This window comes from Vitis riparia, chromosome 3 (genome assembly GCF_004353265.1).
Source record: "Vitis riparia cultivar Riparia Gloire de Montpellier isolate 1030 chromosome 3, EGFV_Vit.rip_1.0, whole genome shotgun sequence".
Classification (NCBI taxonomy): Eukaryota; Viridiplantae; Streptophyta; class Magnoliopsida; order Vitales; family Vitaceae; genus Vitis; species Vitis riparia.
In genome coordinates this window covers 16,445,109-16,466,669 of record NC_048433.1, presented here as the reverse complement: position 1 = coordinate 16,466,669, position 21,561 = coordinate 16,445,109, and the positions used below count along the sequence as shown (strand labels likewise).

The following is a 21,561-nucleotide window of genomic DNA, read 5'->3' as shown; positions in this document are numbered from 1 at the left end:
TAAGAACACAATATTAGAGAGAGCCAATATACAAATAAGAGGATTTCTCATCAGAAATAGAGGGATTTCTTTCATGAGAAAGAATGCTAGATTTCTCATTGGAAGTGGGTAGAGGGATTTCTCATTGAAAGTGGAGCTCACGAACCAGAAGACCAGAAATGGAGCTCGTAAACTAGAGGATTTCTCACTAGAAATGGGGCCTGTAAATAAGAGGATTTCTCACCGAAAATGTGGCTCATAAAATAGGCGATTTCTCACCTGAAATGCACCTCTTAAACTAGAGATCAATATGGAGAAGAGGGTGGGAGGGCAGGAGGATGGCCTTCTCACTCGTGTCATGCAAGTAATAACCGACTACCTATTTCAATTTTCAATTTTTTATTTTTTATTTATATAACTTACCATTTAGATAGTTGAGATTTAAAATCTCCCATCCAACAGCTTCAACGTGTTGGAGTTACGGTACCACCCACGGTACTATAGAATTTTCCTTTTTACTAACAAGATTTTGACGAGACATATTCTTTGTGATAGACATAGGAAGAGTGTTGTAAATGTACGTGGTGAATGTCACTAATTTCGGTCCCTCATATTAAAATATTATTAATGCAAGCCCTTTAATAATACTCAACATTAAGAAGAATAAATTGGTATTAATTTTGGTCTTTGTTAACCCTATAAATGACTTTAAGAATAAGAAAAGAATGACACATTTGAGTAAGAGGTTCTCTTTATTTATTTTTATTTTTTGTGTACTCTCAATTTTCCTTTATACACTTTATTTTATTTTATTTTATTTTTCCCCTTTGTTTCTAAGTTTATAATATTATTTTTAATTTTTATTTTATCAAACAATCAATATATTATTTTGTATTATTTGATTAAAAAGATGAAATAATCCTCAAATTTATAAATTTAATTATTTTCATATTTTTACTTAAAAAATAACTTATTTTTTCTTATATAAAGGCTCTTCTTCATTCTAATTATTCACATGCAATTTTTTTAAAAGAATATTTTTACAAGAACAAAAATTGGGTATTTTTGTCAAAATAACTAAAAAAAAGAAAGAAAGAAAGAAACAAAAAGAACGGAGTTCGGATTATCCCAAATTTGAGTTTTCAACAATCCTTTTAATCAAATATCCCTGTTATTTTCCTGGGTCTATCATTTCCCTGGACGGAGAGACAGAGAGATGGCGGAGTCGAGGGTGAAAGAAGAGGCTTTGCAGATAATAGGGCTGTGCCAAGTGTTGCCTCGATTGGTCGTCTTCGATCTCGACTATACTCTCTGGCCTTTCTACTGGTATTTCTCTGTCTTCTATCCTTCGTCTCTCTCTGTTTGGTTCCCCCGAAAGTATTGGACCCTAAACTAATGATATGATTCAAACTTTTCTTTGCTTTGATTGTTTTTTTTTTTTTGTTTAAATGTATTTTCTTAGTAACCAATTCAGGGATTTCTGTTAATTGCTTGCTGTATATTCGTTCCGAACAACTTAATATTTGTCTTATTTTTGGTGTAATTAATTGGAAATCTGTTAATTTTGCTTTAACTGTTCCCACTTCTTGTGGAAGTTCTATAGGATCGACATTTGGCAAGGTTGTCATTGATTTCGTTTACTGTTCAATTCAATACTAATTTGCTTAAGTTCTGAAAATGATGGAAATTTTTTGGTATTTTGTTGAAATGATGAAAATGTCAAAAAGTTAGGGTTTTGGATGTAGGAAGGAATGGAGAAAGGAGAGGAAGATTTTGAATATGTGTTCTACTGTTATATATGATTGATTTTCAAGCTTGCACAAGTGTGGTCATTACCTGTGTAAAAGTATGCACTTTTTTCCAGCCCATGTTTGCAGCCAGATTTGAGATTTCTTTTTATCATAATGATGCCTAAACCCATATTAACCTTAGAATTACTTTAAGGAAAATCTTATGAACACTCAAAAGAACTTTCTGGAAGAATTTTACTGTCCATATTTCAACCTGATTTGTTTCATAACATGAAGAGGTAAAATTTTCATAAAATTAAATTGAAGATTTCATATGTGATACCTTTGTCAAAATCTTTTTTCTATGCCAGTGATTTTACATAAATTTATCAAAGACCTCAACCTTTCTGTATCCAGGTAGTGAAGCTTTTTGAGTGATTCATATCTGTTTTATCATTGTCTGTGAGATACATGCATGAAACTTCTTAAAGGGAAAAAAATATTATCCTTACCATTAAATGGAATTGTAATGATTTATTCGTTATGGTCAAACAATCATTTTAATGAGTTGAACTTCAAAATTCTGGTCATGTATTTGGGTTAAATTCCCTTGAGACTCTAATGGATTGTGAATCAATTATTTTCTTATGTACTTTGAACTAATGTATTGTTTGTATCTCATCTGAACCATGGATATGTTTTTATGTATCAAAATGAATCAAGTAACTGCTACAAAATGTTGCAGTTGCTAAATCTTCTGTATTCTTATTGAAACTGTAACTGTGGTTGCCATGTGAATTCATGGGGAATGAATAGCCTCCTTAAGATGTGTTTCTAGGCAGACAAGTGACAGGTCAAGCAAAATAAAAGTGTATTTGATGGTATAGATTGTTGAAAGAGAGAGCTTATTTTCATTCATTATTATGAATAATGTAGATAGTTGTTGATTATACATTAGTTCTTGTAATTCAGAAAATGTAAATAAAATATTCCCTTAACAGAAAGGAAAATAAAATATTCTCCTAGTTTGAAAGAAAATATAATCATAAAGCTTAAAGAGAACAAGAGAATCACAAAACAAAATAAACATGTCATTCTACCATAAATAATAGAGACAAAATAGGAAAATACTTTCTGGTTTTTATCACTTCCCTCAAACTGGAGCATAAATATTCTTAATGCCAATCTGATAAGAACAAAAAATAAAAAAATCTCAATATCAAGTCTAGAGCAAAGGTCCAGTAACATGCCCTTGGGCATAACTTTAGTGAAAAAGTCTACCATATGATCTTCTGACCTGATGTAGGGACTGATAAGTTCTCCTTTCATGACCATCTCTTTGATAAAATGATATTTAACTAAAATGTGTTTTCATTTTCTCATGATGTACAAGATTACTAGCAAAAAGTTGCAGCTTGGTTGCCACTGTACATTATCAAAGGGCTTAATATAAACTTTTAATTGGTTCAACAGATTCTTTATCCATATAAGTTTACAAGCTATATCAGCCATTGCACAGTTTCTACTTTTGCACTAGATTTGGTGAACGGCATTCTACTTCTTGCTCCTCTAAGTAACTAAATTACCACATACAAAAAGTCTGATAAGCATTAGTGGATTTCCTCTCAAATTTGGAACTGTCCAATCAGCATCTAAAAACTAAGTACTCCAAGCTTGACCTTTTTTAATAATGCACCTACACTAATTGTTTGTTTGAGATATTTGAGGAGTCTGCAAGCAGTTTCCCAATGTAATTGTCTTGGGCTTTGTTTGCATATACCGACTAGTTCCAGTAACAACAGATGTGATATCTGGCTTTGTTGCTGCTAAATAAAGCAAGTTTCTCACCAGACTTCTCAATCTTCTTTTGGTTTCAAACTTAGGATTCTTTTCATCTTCCAATTGTAAGTTAGAATCCATAAAAGTATCTGATGGTTTATAATCTAACATACCAGTGTCTGTCAAGAGGTCATGAACATACTTTCTTTAGGATACAACAGTTCTTCTCTTGCATCTAGTAGCTTCAATGCCTAGAAAATACCCAAGTTGTCCCAAGTTTTTTGTTTGGAAGTGTTTCTTCAATTGACTCTTCACCTCCTCAATTCCTCCCATTCTAGAGCTAACACCTGCACACAGTTCTGGGTAGAACTCCCCTCTCTTGAATAAGTGTATGATCTGATGATCACAAGCCATCAATCAACCAATCTCCAACTCTAGCTGCTGAACAAGGCCCTCAAATTATTACAAAGCTACCAGTTGTCTGATGCATTTACTGTTTACCATGCAAAACCTCATCCGCAACCCCCTGGTCCCTGCTCCCAACCAGGGAAGCTGTGAGTTTCTGGAAGACCTGCTAAGGGCATCTTTGAGGGGCATTGCTTGAGGCCATCCTTAACATTAACCCTTTGATCTGGCTCCCATGTTATTAAACACAATCATAGTTGCAGAAAGAAGTTATGATACATGATAGAATACATTTTCTTATGATTACATATTGTATCTCAAGTTATCCTATCATGTACATATGATATGTACAAGGTATGAGACATTTTTTTTCTTTGATCAGAAAGGCATGATACATTGACACTCATATATATATTTTTTTTTTTGGTAACAAAGTTTAAGAAAAATCAAATTTGAACTTTTTTTTCTTCTTAATAATACCATATTCTTTAATGTACTTTAAAGTTGAAATAGAACTTTAGAAAACCCTCTTTTTTTTTTTTTTTTTTTACCCAAACTATGAAAAGAAATACTGTTCTTATGGAATTTAGAAGTTAACATCATCTATAATGCTTTTTCTTTTTACATTTTTATTGTTGACTAAAATGAGTCCCATAGAGGAAAGGAAGAGAAATGACCTTATGTGAAACATTTTACATATGTTGTTAGAGGCATAGATGAAAGATTGAAAATTGGGGATATGTTGTTCAAATGAAGGACATGTTATATGGAGGGTTAGAATATGATTTTGAGGATGATAACAAATGAAAAAAAATAAAGGTTGTGCTTAGCATGTTTCACTTTAATGTTCCTTTTTAGGTTGTTGGGACCTAGGAGGATGAACTTGAAAAGTAAGAACTTTAGACATGATACATTAACATATGTATGAATGTTGTCTAAGCAAGTAAAAAATTATACTTATATGTGCCTATAATTTCACTTTTGGTGTATTGGTCAAGGACTTGGTGAAAATGAAACTGTGGTATTGTAATATTGATTGGATGAGTTTGACTTGTGGGAAATTTATACTTTTGATTATAGTTGAAGTTTTTGGATTCTATGAAGTTTGTTTTATGGGTTTTATGATGGATTATAGACATTAATTATGCCTATATTGCCTCTTATCGTCTTATTAATTGGTTATATATTGCTTTATAGTTTGTTTTGATAGTAAATTTGTTGCATTTACTTTATACTTATTCTTTTCTATCTTTTTCCAATGTAGTAAATTGTAAACTTATGATACATGATAATTATATTACACTAGAGTTTTAAAAGGTTATCGAGCCTTAAGGCCAGGCTATGCCAATTACCGTTGAGGCTATAGTCTCTATATAGGTTAATTGAGGCTTAATCAGAAGCACTCTTTCTAGCATGCCTATTTACTTTATGTCTCTCTTCTACTTGCCAAGAAAAGTGAGGTTGAGATTGGAGAAGATTCAGAGGAATTTTCTGTGGGGTGGGGGGGAGCTCTCGTCCAAAAACCTCACCTTCTCAGATGGAACTTGGTTTGTTTGGAAAAAAAGAAAGGTGGGCTAGGTGTGAGAAATTTAGCTTTGATGAATAGTGCTCTTTTGTGCAAGTGGAATTGAAGGTATGCTAATGAGAGAGAGGTGTTGTGGAGGTGTGTAATTAGCCTCAAGTATGGCGAAGAGGAGGGGGGATGGTGTACTCGGGATGTAATTGGGAGAAACGGTGTTGGGCTTTGGAAAGCAATCAGGAAGAAGTGGTGGTTGTTAGATGGTAGGTTAGCTTACCATGTGGGTAATGGGCAAAGAGTGAGATTCTGGAAAGACAAGTGGTGTGGAGATGGGCCACTTTGTGAGTCCTTCTCCTCTCTTTTTTCCATTTCCATGTCTAAGAATGCTTGGGTTTCGAATGTTTGGAACCCTGTTGGAAATGGGGATGGCTGGACTCCTCTTTTTGCAAGGGCGTTTAATGATTGGGAGATCGATTTGGTGGAGCGTTTGTTGCAGAAGATCCATGCCTTCAGGGTTCAAAGGGAGGAGGAAGATAAAGTGATCTGGACAACTTTAAATGATGGTGCTTTCTCAGTTAAGTCTCTTTATTCTATGTTGGAGCGGGGGGGTTCTTCTATGTTCCCTAGCAAAAGAATTTGGAGGGTAAGAGTAACTCCAAAGACAGCTTTCTTTGCTTGGGAGGCTTCCTGGGGTAAAGTCTTAACTTTGGAGCAACTTCAAAGGAGGGGGTTCTCTTTGGCAAACATGTGCTTTCTTTGTCTATCCGAAGCATAAATGGTGGATCATCTCTTACTTCATTGTGTTAAGACGCGGGTCCTGTGGAACCTTCTTTTCTCCCTTTTTGGTGTATCTTGGACTCTTTCGTGTATAGTGAAGGCAACCCTTCTTGGATGGAATGGGGTGTTTATGGGGAAAAGGCGCAAGAGGGCTTGGCAAATGGCTCCTTTAGGTATTTTTTGGTCAGTCTGGAAGGAGAGAAATAGACTAGCTTTTGGGAATGAGGAACTCTCGCTTCAAAGGTTGAAATGTTCTTTTGTATGTAATCTTTGGTCTTGGGTCAGGGTTTCCTTAGTAGAGAGCCTTTCTTCTCTTGTAAGTTTTTTAGATTGTATAGGCTCCTAGTAAGGGAAGGCGGTGTGTGTACTCCCTGTATACTTCGAGGGCATTGGTTTTTTGGTGTTTCCTCTTTTTGATTAATATATTTACTTTTTACTTATAAAAAAAAATAGGTTAATCGAGGCTTAAGCTGCACTTTGTTGAGGTTGACAACCTTGAGGTTATTGTCTGATGGTTATTGAGGCTTAAGCTTCAAATATTTAAAGAGTTTTAATGCAATTAGAGACTTTATGGGCTTTTTGTATATCTTTTATAAGGGGTTTAAGCCTCGATATTCAATAATTTTAATGAGTTGTGCTTTGGTGGGGTTTTAATAAAAACTTATAAGTTTTTGATGAAAAATAATCTCCCGTATATCTTTTCATTCTGATTCACAACACATATACAAAGAATGATCGATGAGATCCCTTAAGTTAGGCTACCTATAAAAAAAATCCCTAAAATCAAGCAATTTGATTGCAAGGGTCATATATGGAATTTACCTAAGGTTCCTATATGGAATTTACCCAGATTCTTGGTACAAGAATCATGGGTTAGCTTTTACAAGAAAGTAAAAATATGGTAGGAGAAAATCATATATATATGGAGAAAAAAATAATTGCTGATTTCTTGGCCTATTCTTCTAACACTCCCCTTCAAGCTGGTGTGAAAATATTTTGCATTCTTAGCTTGTCTAAGATTGTATAAAAAGTTGAACTTGGTAAGCCCTTTGTTAGTATATCTGCCAATTGTTTAGAAGAGGGGATATACAAAGTGCAAATTAGCCCACCATCAAGTTTTTCTTTGATGAAATGTCGATCTATCACCACATTCTTGGTTCAATCATGATGAATGGGGTTCTAGGCTATATTTACAGCAGTTTGATTATCACCATATAACCTCACGGGTCCTTTCAAAGTGATGCCAAGGTTGGTAAGAATGATCTTTATCTAGAGTAGTTCACAAATCCATTGAGCCATGACCCTAAACTCAACTTCTGCGCTGGGTATAGCCATCACTGGTTGTTTTTTACTTCTCTAAGTAACTAGATTTCCTCCCAAGAAGGTATAATATCTAGAAGTTGACCTTCTATCGTCAATTGATCCAACTTAATTAGCATCACTCTAAGCTTCCAATTCCATATTTCCTGTCTTCTCAAATAAGATTCCCTTGCCTGGTGTAGACTTTAGGTAACGTAGGATTCTATATATTGCCTCCATGTGAGATTCATCTGGTGAATGCATGAATTCGCTTACCACACTTACAACATATGCAATGTTTGGTCAAGTGTGAGATAAATAAATGAATTTCCCCACCAATCTTTAATAGAGGCCGTAATCTACCATATCATACTCTATTTTTCCTCCTAATTTATGATTTTGCCCAATTGGAGTCTCTGTTGGTTTGCATCCTAGCATCCTTGTCTCCCTTAGCAAATCGAGGATATATTTCTATTGGGACATAAATATTCCCCCTTTTTAATGTGCCATTTCAATCCTGAGAAAATATTTTAAACTCCCTGGATCCTTGATCTCAAATTCATTAGACAAATAAGTTTTTAGCCTTTGAATTTCCCCCTCATCATTTCCAGTAACAATAATGTCATCCATATAAACCATCAAGGCAATCAACTTACCTGAGGAGTTATGTTTGATAAACAATGTGTGATCTCCTTTGCTTTGATGGTAATTCATTCTTATAATTAATTTTGTAAATCTTCCAAGCCATGCTTTTGGAGATTGTTTAAGTCCATAAAGAGACTTCTTAAGCTTGTAGACTTTGTTCTTCCAAGCCTTGTCACTAAACCTCGATGGAGTGTCCATGTATACCTCTTCTTCTAAGTCACCATGTAAGAAAACATTCTTCACATCAAATTTCTATAAGGACCAATCAAGATTAGTAGCTAAAGACAATAGAATATGAATAATGTTCATTTTTCCATTGGTGCAAAGATCTCTTGGTGGTCAATGCCATAAGTTTGGGTGAATCCCTTAGCTACCAATCTAGCCTTATACCTTTTTTTATTGTCTCATCAGCCTTGTATTTTATTGTGAAAATCCACTTACAACCTAGTATTTTGTTCCCTTTAGGAAGCTCAACCATATCTCAAGTCTCATTTTTTTCCAAGGCTTGCATCTCCTCATTAATTGTTTTTCTCCAATTCTCATCTCCAAGTGCCTCTTGGATTGTGTTTGAAATCTCAACAGAAGACATTTGGGTAATAAAGGCTCGGTATGTAGATGATAAACGATGTAATGAAGTAAAATTTGAAATAGGATGCTGAGTGCATTTTCTAGTGCCTTTCCTCAATGCAATGAGCCAATACAAATCATTATAGACACTAGAATGAATATTTTCATTACCTGATTCAAGGTTGGATGATGGGATATGAGAGGATGTTGTAGATTTTCCCTTCCTTGAATACACTTTTAGTTTGGGGGTGTTTGCTGGTAGCATGGGTTCCCTTTCTTTGAGCTGAATCTTAAGTTCATTGGCTGGAATTTCATTGGGCAAATTTTCTACAATTAGCTCTTCATTAGGAGTTTGCTGGAATTTCTTATGTTTACTAGCTAATTCATTAGATGAATCCAAGGCTGGAACATTTGGAACAATAGGGAGTGTTGGTGCAGAATCTGAAAATTCTGAGGTGAAACATTTTGGACAATAGGGGAGCTTGATGTGTTTGAGGTACAAACATTTGGCACATTAACTGGTTGTGGAAGGACACCCTCACCATTCTCACAATTCCTAGGAAAATTTCCTGACAGCTTATCTTCCATTCCTCCAGTCTCCCCTTAAAGATAAGTGTGTGTGAAATATGGTTGACTCTCAAAGAAGGTAACATCCATGGTGATATATGACCTTTTTGTGGTGTGACTGGTAGCACTTATATCCCTTTTGATCGGAAGAATATCCAAGGAAGACACACCTAAGAGCTCTTGGGTTAAGTTTGTCTCTAGATTGTTTGGGAATGTGAATGAAAGATACACACCCAAATATTTTTGGAGGAAGTGTTCCAATACCCTTAAAGTTAGGAAGAGACATTTAAAGTACATCAATAGGGGATTTAAAGTCTAAGACTCGAGAAGGCATTCAATTTATTAAAAATGTAGCAGTCAAAACGGCTTCCCCCCAATATGTTTTTGGAACACTCATTTTGAAAAAGTAAAGATCTAGCAACTTCCAAGAGATATCTGTTTTTTTTTCTTTGCTACCCCATTTTGCTGTGGGGTATCTACACATGAAGATTGATACACAATACCTTCATTTTGAAGATAGGCAACAAAATTATGGTTGAAGTATTCCTTCCCATTATCTGACCTTAAGGCATGGATTTTGGTGCCAAATTGGGTACAAACAAATTTGTGGAATATTAAGAAAATGGAATTAACTTCCGAGTTGGATTTTAGGAGATAAACCCAAGTGGTATGAGTGCAGTCATCAATGAAGGTAACAAACCATTTAGAACCTGAAATGTTTGGAATTCTAAGGGGTCCCCAAACATCAATATGTGTTAAACTAAAAGTAGATGTTTCTTTTTTATTTCTCATTGGAAAGGGCACATGATAGTGTTTTACAAGCTCACAAACCTCACAATGAAAATCATAAGATTTAGTTTTGCCAAACAATGTGAGAAACATTTTTTCCATGATGAAGATAAGTGGGTGTCCTAACCATTTGTGCCATAGCCATATTTAATCAACTTTTGAGGGATTGTTGGTGGTAATAAGAGCTTGTGAGATAGAATCACCAATCTTCCAATGTGTATTGAGGTAGTAGAGTCCACCTTTCCTCTTAGCATGCCAAATCATCCTCCTTGTTATATGGTCTTGAAAAACACAATGGGAAGTGGTAAATGTTACATAGCAATTCAAATCTTTAGTGATTTTACTGACAGACAAGAGGTTACAAGACAAGTTTGGAATATGTAACACATTTTGCAAGGTCAAAGAAGGAGTGATGGAGGCTATGCCTTGACCAATTATGGAAGAAAAAGTGCCATTAGCAACCTTCACTTTTGGCCTACCTGAAAGTATTGTATAATTGGAAAAAAAATTGGAGTGACTGGTCATATGGTCAGTAGCACCAGAATCAAGGATCCAAATGCTCAATAAACAATCCTTGGAGGCACTTAAAGCTTCGATATTGCCTGTTTGGACAAAAGAGCATGAGACGGTTTTTGCAGTGGGAATTTCAACATGTGTGTCAAGCTGGTTGAGAAGTGTTTTCAGCTTTTCATAATGCTCCTAGCTAAGTAAAATAGGTTCTTGTTCACTGGGAGAGATATTTTCATGGGAGACATCAATGGTGGCAGCTTGATGCGCCTGTCTAGATCTTGTGACAGGTTTTCCTCCTCTATTGCTTCCCTCTTTACTTCCTAACTGAGGCTTGCCATGGAGTTTCCAGCAAGATTCATGTGTATGTCTTGGTTTGTGACAATAATTACACCAAAGTGAATTGTTGTCATTCAGTTTTCTTCCTTCTACTTTGGATCCCATTGACTTGAAATTTCCAGCAGTAGTTTGTGCTGAATTTTCTGGAGTATAGCCTCCTAGCATCACAACTTGACGACATTCTTCTCCAATCACATAGGCATAAACCTCCCGGATGGATGGAAGATGTTCTTTCCTAATATTTGTACTCTTACTTGGTCTAATTCAGGATTAAAACCAGGCAAGAATTCAAGTACTCTCTCTTGCTCCATTATCTTCTTCAATCTAGTAGCGTCTTTTGCAACTACCATTTCTATGTGTTGCTAATGATCTAATTCCAGCCATAGGCTTCACAATTTATTGTAATATTCAGTGACACTAACTTCCTTGCTTTGTAGCATGAATTCAACACTTCAACTCGTATACTTGTGTTGATATTCAAATTCTAGAATAAGTTTGATTGATGGCATCCCAATCTCTTTGGCGGTGGAGAGAAACAAGTATGTTTGGCTAATCTCTGGTTGCATGGAGTATGGTAGCCAATACATGACCATGGAATTTTCCTCATCCCATAATTCATATTGTGGATCGTTGGAGTCGGGTTCTGATTTGGCACCCATGATATAGCCCATCTTCCCTTTACTTTTAATGAAAAGTTTGGCTGATTGGGAACAGTGTAGGAAATTCTGGCCATTGAGTTTTTGAGTGGTGATTTGGAGTGTAGAGCTGTCGTTATGATGGGTAGATATAGGTGGTCAGGTTTGGAATGTAGAGGGATTGAAGGGTAGGGTTGTTTTGAGAGGATGGTGTCTTTTCACTAGTTTCAAACATTTTAGGGAAAAGACAATAAGGTTTCTAGTGTTGTGTTCTTTTTTTCTTTTTTATTTTTTATTTTTAAATGGAGTAAACAAGAGATGACCTTGAGGGAATTATAATGGGAACTAAGGAACCAACAATAAAGGCTAGTTAAAAAGAGGAAATAAGCTACAACAATGAAGACTGTATGTGACTAAGCAATGAAGGCTCTATGGATCTTGGCAGAGTCAAACTTCTGGCTCTGATACCATGGTGAAAAATAATCTCCCATATATCTTTTCATTCTGATTTACAATACATATATACAAAGAATGACTAATGAGATCCCTTAAATTAGGCTACTTATATAAAAAAAAAATCCTTAAAATCAAGCAATCTGATTGCAAGGGTCCTATATGGAATTTACCCAGATTCTTGGTACAAGAATCCTGGGTCAGCTTTTACAAGAAAGGAAAGAAATCAGATATATATGGAGAAAAAAAAATAATTGCTGTTTTTTTGGCCTATTCTTCTAACAGTTTTGTCTTGGGTCCAACATTAGGGTTATGGAGAGGGAAAAAAGAGATTAAGAAGATGAACTGAAGGACTTGTTGGCCATTGTAGTGGATGAGCTCATGTATAATCATTATTTTCTTATTGACTAAATAAAAGAAAAAGGCCAGTGAGATTGATGGATGGACAAGGAGAATAGGTGGATATTAACTCTAATTGGAAGGATGATAGAACAATGGAATATCCTTGTGATTCCTTGGAGGATCCTAGTGATAGTGATGATAGTATTGAAGATTATTTGATGAAATCATAAAAGAGAGTTAGATTTTGGAAGAAAGAAAGAGGAACTATATTAGAAACCCTTTGACAATGATAAACAATTAATTTGATTATTATTAATTATATGATTTTCTTATTATGTAACTTTCATGTTGTTTTATTAGTTTGCGTATGTAGAGGGTAGACAAAATTCAAATGCAATCCTCATAGCAAATGAAGTCATTGACTCAAGGCCGAAAAACACTAAGAGTGGGTATTGTGTAAGTTGGATATCAAGAAGGCATATGATTATTTTAATTAGGGCTTCTTACTAGCACTTTTGGAAAAAAATGTGATTTGGTTCGAAGTGGAGAGATGGATTAAGTGGTATATCTCTATAACGTGCTTCTCCATATTGATTAATGGGACACCAACAAGATTTTTCTAGAGTTTTAGAGGCTTTAGGGCTAAGACCCTCTATCCCCTTATCCTTTCATCATGGCCATAGATGCATGCTCTTGTATTCTAAATAGGGAATAGGAATGGGGCCTTCCTTTCTTGTGCTATTTTTAGTTAGTGGAAGAGGAGTGGGTATGGACATGTCCCACGTATTATTTGCTAATAATACTCTTATTCTATGTGATACCAATAAGGAACATAGGGAGTACTTGAGTTGAGCATTCATATGGTTTAAGGCAATCTTAGGGTTAAAAATCAATTTGGAGAAAAGTGAGTTGATATGAGTGGGGTTGCTAATATGGAGGACCTAGCTAAGGTATTAGGTCGTGGATCGTGTGCCCGCCTCACCAATTATTTGGGTATTCAGCTAGGAGCTCCTTTCATGTCTTTATGAGATTGAGATGTTAGTGGAGGAAAGATTTTAGAAATGGCTCATCGTGTGGAAGAGACAATACCTATAAAAAGGAGGAAGACTTACTTTGATTAAAACACTCTAGCGTATTGATTTACTACTTTTCATTATTTGTCATACTGAGAAAAGCTGGGAAAAGATCCAAAGAGATTTCCTTTTAAGGGAAGGAGCTTTTGAAAGAGAGTTGTATTTAGTGAATTGGTCAATAGTTTGCATGGATAAGAGGAATGGGCGCTTGAGTATTAAAAGGTGTTCATTCTTAATAAGGCTCTTCTTGGTAAATGGTATTGAAGATTCATAATTCAAAACAAATCCCTTTGGAAGTGGGTGATTATAGAAAAGTATGGGGAGGAAGAGTGGGGATGGTGCTCTAGAAGAGTGAGGGAAGGGTGGGGGTGTCAGTGTGGAACACAATCAAGAGCTGGTGAGAGGTGTTTAACAGTAGAATTAGATTGAGAATGGGAAACGATTAGCGAGTGAAATTTTGTAAGGATAAGTGGTGCAATGAAAAACTACTATAATAGGTCTTTCCTATGTATTTCTCAATAGCCTCCACTAAATATGCATAGGTGGCCAAGGTGTGGGAGCCAGGAGGGGTTGAGGTTGTTGAAACCCTAGGTTCACAAGATGGATTCATGATTGGGAGTTAGACGATTAAAGGATAAAATAATTTGGTTGAATTTGATATATGGACAACTCATAGTTCAATACCTTTGTTCATCTTTATCTAATGGAAGAACAGAGGCGTTCCCCTCTTGCATTATTTGGAATCAGTTGGTTCCAGTGCAGGTTGGCTTTGTGACTTGGGAAACTATATGGGGAACAATATTACATTGGATCACTTTAGAAGGAGTGGGAGCATGCTGAACAAATGCCACCTGTGAAAGGAGAAGAATAAATGGTTAATCACGTATTCCATTACTACAATGGGGTCATGCTATGAGAACTAATTTATAATGTCTTTTGAGTATGATGGACAATGTTTTCGATAGTCAAAGATGTCCTTATGAGTTGGCATGGATCTTTTGTTGGTAAGAAGAGGAAGAAAGCGTGGAGAGCAACTCCTTTGAGCTTATTTTTGATCATATGGAATGGGAGAAATAAGAGAGAGCATTTAAAATACCGAAAAATTGGATCAAGCAATCAAACAATTCTTCATATATAATTTTTTGAAGTTGGTTGGAGTATACATAGGAAACTGTTCATTGTCCATGATAGACTTTATTAATTGGCTTAGCTCTAAGTAAGACGAGAATGTTGTTTTTTTGTGTACTCCTCTGCCATAATGGCCTTTTGGCATCTTTGTTTACATATTATATGCAATTGTGCACCCTTTTGTTAAGCTCCATTAATATAGTTGATCTTTGCCTACAAAAAAAATGTTGTTTTATCATTATTTTTCAGATTTTTTGAGACATTTTTTTTCTTTTTTATTATTTATATATTTTTGTCTAAGTTGAGGCTTATGTCTTGTTCTTGATTGAGGCCTCATTGGGCTAAACCCCTCAAACCACATTTAGGCTTTTAGAACATTGCATTAGAAGATGTTGAAAAATAGGAAAAATGGCATATGATACAAGTTATGTGTGGGACAATTGTGGGTATAAGTACCCTCTTTAAAGCAATCAATCTGGGGCCAAGGTCACTGGAACCTCTCTTTGGGTAAAGGTGTTCTAATCGTGAGGATAGATACTCAACACTGGGAATCCCTTTTTGCATTCAGGACCTGTCATGTCCCATTGTTTCTGATGGTTTCTGTCATGTCATCAATAAATATTATGGTTTTTTTGAATTTGAAAACTGAAGATTTCATAACTTGGGTTCATTATTCACTGTGTGCACTTCTCTTTATTTGAATAGCAATAAATCCATTATGCTGACAACTGATACTATATGCCCATCCATAGTGACCTCTCTGGCTTGCCTATCTAATCGTAAATGCAATGTGTTATGATGTTGGTAACAACTAAGAATAGTTTGCAATGTCAGTATTCAATAACTCAATGATTGCGGCCAAAAATCATTTGCTTTTCTATTTTTAAGTTCTATTTTTATTAAGTTATCTATTGCAACTCTACTGAGAAAGCTTTGATATTCCAGTATGGTACAGGTTAATTCATTTCTCCTAAAAATACCCATGGAAAATATGTTTCTTCTAAATGCTTGGATAACTCTGTATTAGTGTTTAATGTACATATGCTTATTTTCCAGTGAATGTCGTTCCAAACGCGAAATGCCTTCTTTGTATCCCCATGCTGAAGGCATAGTATATGCCCTCAAAGAGAAGAGAATTGATATGGCTATTGCTTCTAGATCACCAACTCCGGATATAGCAAAAACATTTCTTGACAAATTGGGCATCAAGTCAATGTTTGTAGCCCAGGTGAGTTAGTGAGGATCATTTTTAGTTTGATTGTTTCTTCTTCCTCCTCTTTTTTATTTCCTTTATGTATTTTATTTTTTGGAAGGTCAAGATTGCCAAAAGAATCATTGTTTTGATGAATTCTTTATAGCTAAAGCATCATAGACTTGTAAGTGAATTCTATCTTATATTGCCAAAAAGATGTAGAAGGGGAGAGGTTCAACCAAATATTAAACGAGGAGATTCAGAAATGATGAATAACATCACTAGGCATGAGCAGCTGGTCACAGCATTCTAAAACGTAACAGATGTTGAATAAAATTTTATTTATTTTTATCAATTATTGTCACTGATTTGGTACCTTTTTGACATCAATGCAAGTTGTAGTAGCACACAAAAGCTTTCTAAATGACAGTTGATGGCGGAACTCTTTGCGTTTTTTTTTTTTTTTTTTTTTTAATCTTTTCCCCTTCTTTTCATGCTTCTCTTGGGGACTTGAACAGTTCCAAACTGCTGTAGAGCATCATAAAAACTGACTAGGAAGGACTGATAAGCAATTGCCCTCGTAAAGTCTTTACACATCTTTTTAATATACCTTATTTGGATTGCCCAGGAGATATTTTCCAGTTGGTCACACAAGACAGAGCATTTCCAGAGAATTCATAGGAGGACTGGGGTGCCCTTTAACTCCATGCTCTTTTTCGATGACGAGGATAGGAATATTGAATCGGTAAAGATGGCATCCAACATTTCCTCTTCTTTGTTTGCTGATATTTAGATGACTTGGATAGTGTGTAGTTACATTGGGGTATACTGAAATTCCTACTGGTATTGGCAGGTTTCCAAAATGGGAGTAACAAGCATTTTGGTAGGCAATGGGTTAAATATTGGAGCATTAAGGCAAGGGCTCACGAAATTCTCTCAGAACTCGGCTTCATCTGGAAACACCAAACAGAACTGAAGGCTGTTTTGGAAAAGATTGTTCCCAGCTGTAATTCTTATATGTGGTTGCTTATGGCATATACGTATTATATGGTCTTAAAATTCCAATTACACTCTAAAATCATATGAAGCTTAGCATGCTAAAGTCATAATGACAACACTCAACACCATTGGTATTCTATCTTTCCTTTGTTTCTCTGCACTTTGACCAATTATTGTGATTCAAAAACAAGGTAGCAGATGCCCCTTCTTTTTCCATTCACCTCATTCATCCAATTAAATTTAAAATACATTAATTTGTTGTAAATGAAGTGGTGAATGACTACCATTAAAGTGGTGAATGAATATTCATTGCCAATCATACAAATGGATGTAGTTCATAAAACCTATGAAAGTCTTTCCATCACCATTGACATTCTCGAGCAAGATCCTTTGTATGATTGGCATCCTCAAATAGGGAAAGTTTTCTTAAGTACTTTCTTTGGTTCTTCCGATTCTTCTTTATACATTTTATTTAATTTTATTTTTCCATTTATTTCTAGTTTTATAATAGAATTGACTTTGGCAGATGCATATAATGGAAAAAAATGTGCGAGTGAGGTTGAAGGCATGAAGTAATTGGTCCAATAGTGTAAAGCAATAGGACTAATTGATGGTAATAGTTGACTTAATATCGACAAAATCCCTCGGCAAATGTCCTCTAATTGTCTTGTAGTGCACCTGTTTTAATCACATTTTATTATTATTGTTTTAGTTTAGACTTTATAACTAAAGTATTTATACATATGCATATATGGATGCATTTATATAAGTGGAAGTATGGAGAGTTTGTCAATTTTTTCATACCCAAGATACCTTTAAAGATCTTTTGTTTCTTCGAAAATATCTTTATAACCTAATCTTTTTTGTGTTTATTATTTATTATGTCAATTAAGTGTTTATTTATTTTAAGAATTAAATACATCAATAAAATTTTTTGTTATTCATAAATCATTTGGAAAGAGGAAACAACACAATGACAATCAAGGATGAAAATATCGGTAATTACAGATATATTGACACTTCCATTTTACGGATATATTGGATGTATCGGGGATATATAGGATGTATCGGAGATATATCGGATGTATTGGGGATATATCGGTGGATATTTTAACGAAAAATATTGATGAGCCTAAAATTAATAAAAAATTAAAAAAATATAAGAAAAAACTCTTAAAAAAAAAAAATTAGAAGTATAATGATATTTTAAAGTTATTTTATTCAAGAAATTAATATATGTATAATATAATTTATCATATTTTATAATAATATTGTATGTATTTATAAAAAAAAATATGAATTTCATAAGTACACATTTATTATTAAATTATATCAAATATTATTTGATAATAATAATATTTGATTATAATATGTCTAATCTAAAAATATATTTAATATTAAAATTATAATTCATTTAATTCAATTTTATTAAATGATATAAAATAAATGATAACATATGTATAATTTTTAATACTTAATTAATATATTAATGATATTAAAAACACTATGAAGAAAATTATCATGATAATTTTTATATTTTTGGTATTCAAAAATAGATGAAAAATTTTCATTTAATTATAAAATAATTGTAATTAATTTGTTCTTTAAAACATTTTTTTAAAAAAATTATGTTTATGTGATGAATTTAAATATATATATATATATATATATATATATATATATATATATATATATATATATATATATATATATATATTTAGTGCAACTTAGGGGTAAACTTGCCCCAGTAATTGGCTCAGCATAGGTTAAACCTTTTGGCTTTTTAAAGCTTGACTAGACCCCCAAAATATCATGAGATATTGATGAAAATTAGTAAAATGCCGATAAATGCCTAAACTGCTCTCTTTTGGATATTTGTAATTAGATGACTTACATGGATTTTTCCTCATGTCAAAAGGCTTGTGTTTGGTTTATAGAACCTACTATTGTGAAGCACAAGTATGTGGCTAAGGTTGCTTGACTTATGACCCTCACAACTAGAGCAACATAGCTTTTTTCCCCTATGGTTATTCCTTTTGGTCATTGTAACCATTGACCTAGGTTAGGTTCTTTTCAACCATTCATAGCTAAACCAATGGTGAATTGAATTAGGGTATGGAGATCTTAGCTCCTTTCACCTTGGAGGAGAAAATACCAAAAGAAAACACACAACTAAGAAGAAAAATACAAAAACAAAAATTGAAACATAAAAAGAAATTCATTCAAAATTTTTAGGAATGATTATAAAAAGGAAAGAAAAGAAAATATAACTAAAACAATCTAATTCTACTCATTTATGCATAGTTCCTGTACTTGTACGGAAAAAATTCCCTTCTTCCTAGCCCCTTCAAAGTTACCCCTATCTAGCCATGCCTCTTGCCCATATTGGTGATCTAAGTATGTCAATGCACCATAATTTATGAGATGTTTGTGGAGTGATTAGTTGCATTTCTCTTTTTTCGTGCAACAATATGGTGATGTTAATAGATCAATCAAAACTCCAAGGGTGCTATTCATTGCATAGCCTTCATAAATGCACAATGATTGGTGGGTGTGGCAAGGGTGCACGGTGGAGTGACTAAAGCAATCCATTGAGGTAGATGATGTTAACCCAAGGGTTCTTCTAAGCACATTATGATAACAAATCATGATTAGTTTACTAATGACTTAAAATCAAGATGAGTTGTAGGTTTTATTTGAGAAATTCATATTGAAATTCAAGATAGTCATCAAAGGTTCAAAGAAGTGCAAGTCCAAGTATGAATGAAGACTGCTCAAGTTTAGGACCCTATGTAAGGTGAATACTTGGGTGTACGTAGGATTTTCATGTTAAATCATGCATCAATTCATACTCGGTTTGTGCAGTAAAGTTTAAATTTTATTAAAACTTGAGTATTCTCACTTGAACTTTATGTAAAATGATTTAAACTTGATCTACTGAGGTACTTAAAGACCTTGCCTAAGTTTTAAAAGAAAAAGAATTTGAAAAAAACACATTTTTGAGCAAAAATAGGCAAACAAGTCTAAAGGCTGCTCAGTTGGCTTAATTGACCAAGGAATCGCTTGATCAATTACCCTTTATCGATCGAGGACCAATCAAAGGAACATTAAAATTTTCTCTTTCATCCAATAGCTTTGTTCTCTTGGTCAAGGAGCTACTCTTCCTAGTTGAGGACATCTCTCCTTCTCGGTTGAGGGCCCAACGGTCACCCATAGTGTAATTAATGTTCAATGGTTAGTCAATTAGTTGAACTGGAGCTCAATCGAATGACATCGATTGGTGTTCTTTTTGGTTTTTGAGTTTAGAAATTTATAAATAAAGAACTCTACTTCATTTATTAGATAGAGAACAACTGCTATTAACTCCTCACAAACTTATTTCTCATTAAAAGCTCTCATATTCCTCTTTAGTTCATTGAATCCTCATTTGCATATCTTTTTATTACACCCCTGTTATTCATTTGAGTTTCCATTATACTTGTTCATTTATTGAGCTAATCTGAGAGTGCTTTCATTCATAGTTATTGAAGTAAGGTTTGAGTGTTTAAAGCTTCAAGTTGAGGTTAAACTTGAAGAGAACTTGTAGTTCCCATTGGAGTAAAAAAAAAAAATGCAAATGTAAAGGATTGAAAGCTTGGCTAAAGTTTTAAGTTAGTGGAACCCTCACTTGGTTGGAGATTGAGGAGAGTGGATGTAGGAAAGGATTGTCGAACCACTATAAATCTTAAGTTTGCATCCTTTATCCCTTATCTCTTTACATTCATTGCTCTATTTTGTCTAAATTTAGTATGTTGTTAAAAGTTTTTGAAAGCCCAATTCACTTCCTTCTTGGGTGATTTTCTTAATTAATTAGCCTTTAAATTCATAATTGGTATCAGAGCTAGGCCTCTTGATTAGGACTTAACCATCTCTAAGGAAATGACTAATCCATCAAGCTCAACCCATTTGGAAGGTTTTGCAACTAATAGACCCCCATTTTTTTTTTATGGGAATTGATTGTCCTTATTGGAAAGAAAAAAAGACTTGGTATTTATAATCCACCGACCTTGATCTTTGGGATGTCATTGGGGATCCCTATACTCCTATAAAACTTGTGAATAGAGAGTTGGTTCTAAAAACCAAATTAGAATGGGATGAGCATGATATAAGAAATATTCAATTGAATGCTAAATCTATATATTTCTTACATTGTGCGATTGATAGAAATGAATATAATCATGATTACCAATTTAAATCGGCTAAAGAGATTTGGAGATTACTTGAGGTAACCCATGAAGGAACAAATCAAGTGACGGAATCAAAAATAAATATTCTTGTTCATAGTTATGAATTGCTTGTTATGAAGGATAATGAAACTATTGTTAAGATGTTTACTAGGTTCATCGACATTGTGAATGGCTTAGAAGCTTTAGGACAGACTTATAAAGAGTCTACAAAAGTAATGAAGATATTGAGATCCCTTCCAAGGAAATGGGAAGCTAAGGTCACGACAATTCAAGAAGCAAAGGACTTGATAAAGTTACCCTTGAAAGAGTTGATTAGGTCTCTAATTACTCATGATATCATTATGAAGAGCCATCAAGATGTGGAATCTAAAAAGGAAAATAACATAGTTTTCAAAGCCTCAACCTATGAGGAAGAAGTGGAAAATGAAAGTGAAAAGATGAAGACCTTGCCATCATCACAAGAAAATTTAGAAAATTCATGAAGGGTTAAAGATTCAAGGGTAGAAGATTCACTTCCAAAAAAGACTCCCAAAAGAAGAAAACTCATCCAGTCAGTTCATTGGATTTAGCAATTCATCTGTACTGTAAGGTTCACAAAGAACTGAAATATT

At 34.2% G+C, this 21,561-nt stretch overlaps 1 protein-coding gene across 1 annotated transcript; it reads left to right on the top strand.

The window, feature by feature from the left end:
• Positions 1-1,157: 1,157 nt before the first annotated feature.
• Positions 1,158-16,914, top strand: LOC117910398 (magnesium-dependent phosphatase 1-like). The gene is made up of 4 exons (XM_034824473.1): positions 1,158-1,305; positions 15,590-15,761; positions 16,354-16,470; positions 16,579-16,914. Exons 1-4 carry the CDS (start codon positions 1,196-1,198, stop codon positions 16,699-16,701), a joined length of 522 nt encoding a protein of 173 aa, XP_034680364.1. The 5' UTR covers positions 1,158-1,195; the 3' UTR covers positions 16,702-16,914.
• The last annotated feature ends 4,647 nt before the right edge of the window (positions 16,915-21,561 follow it).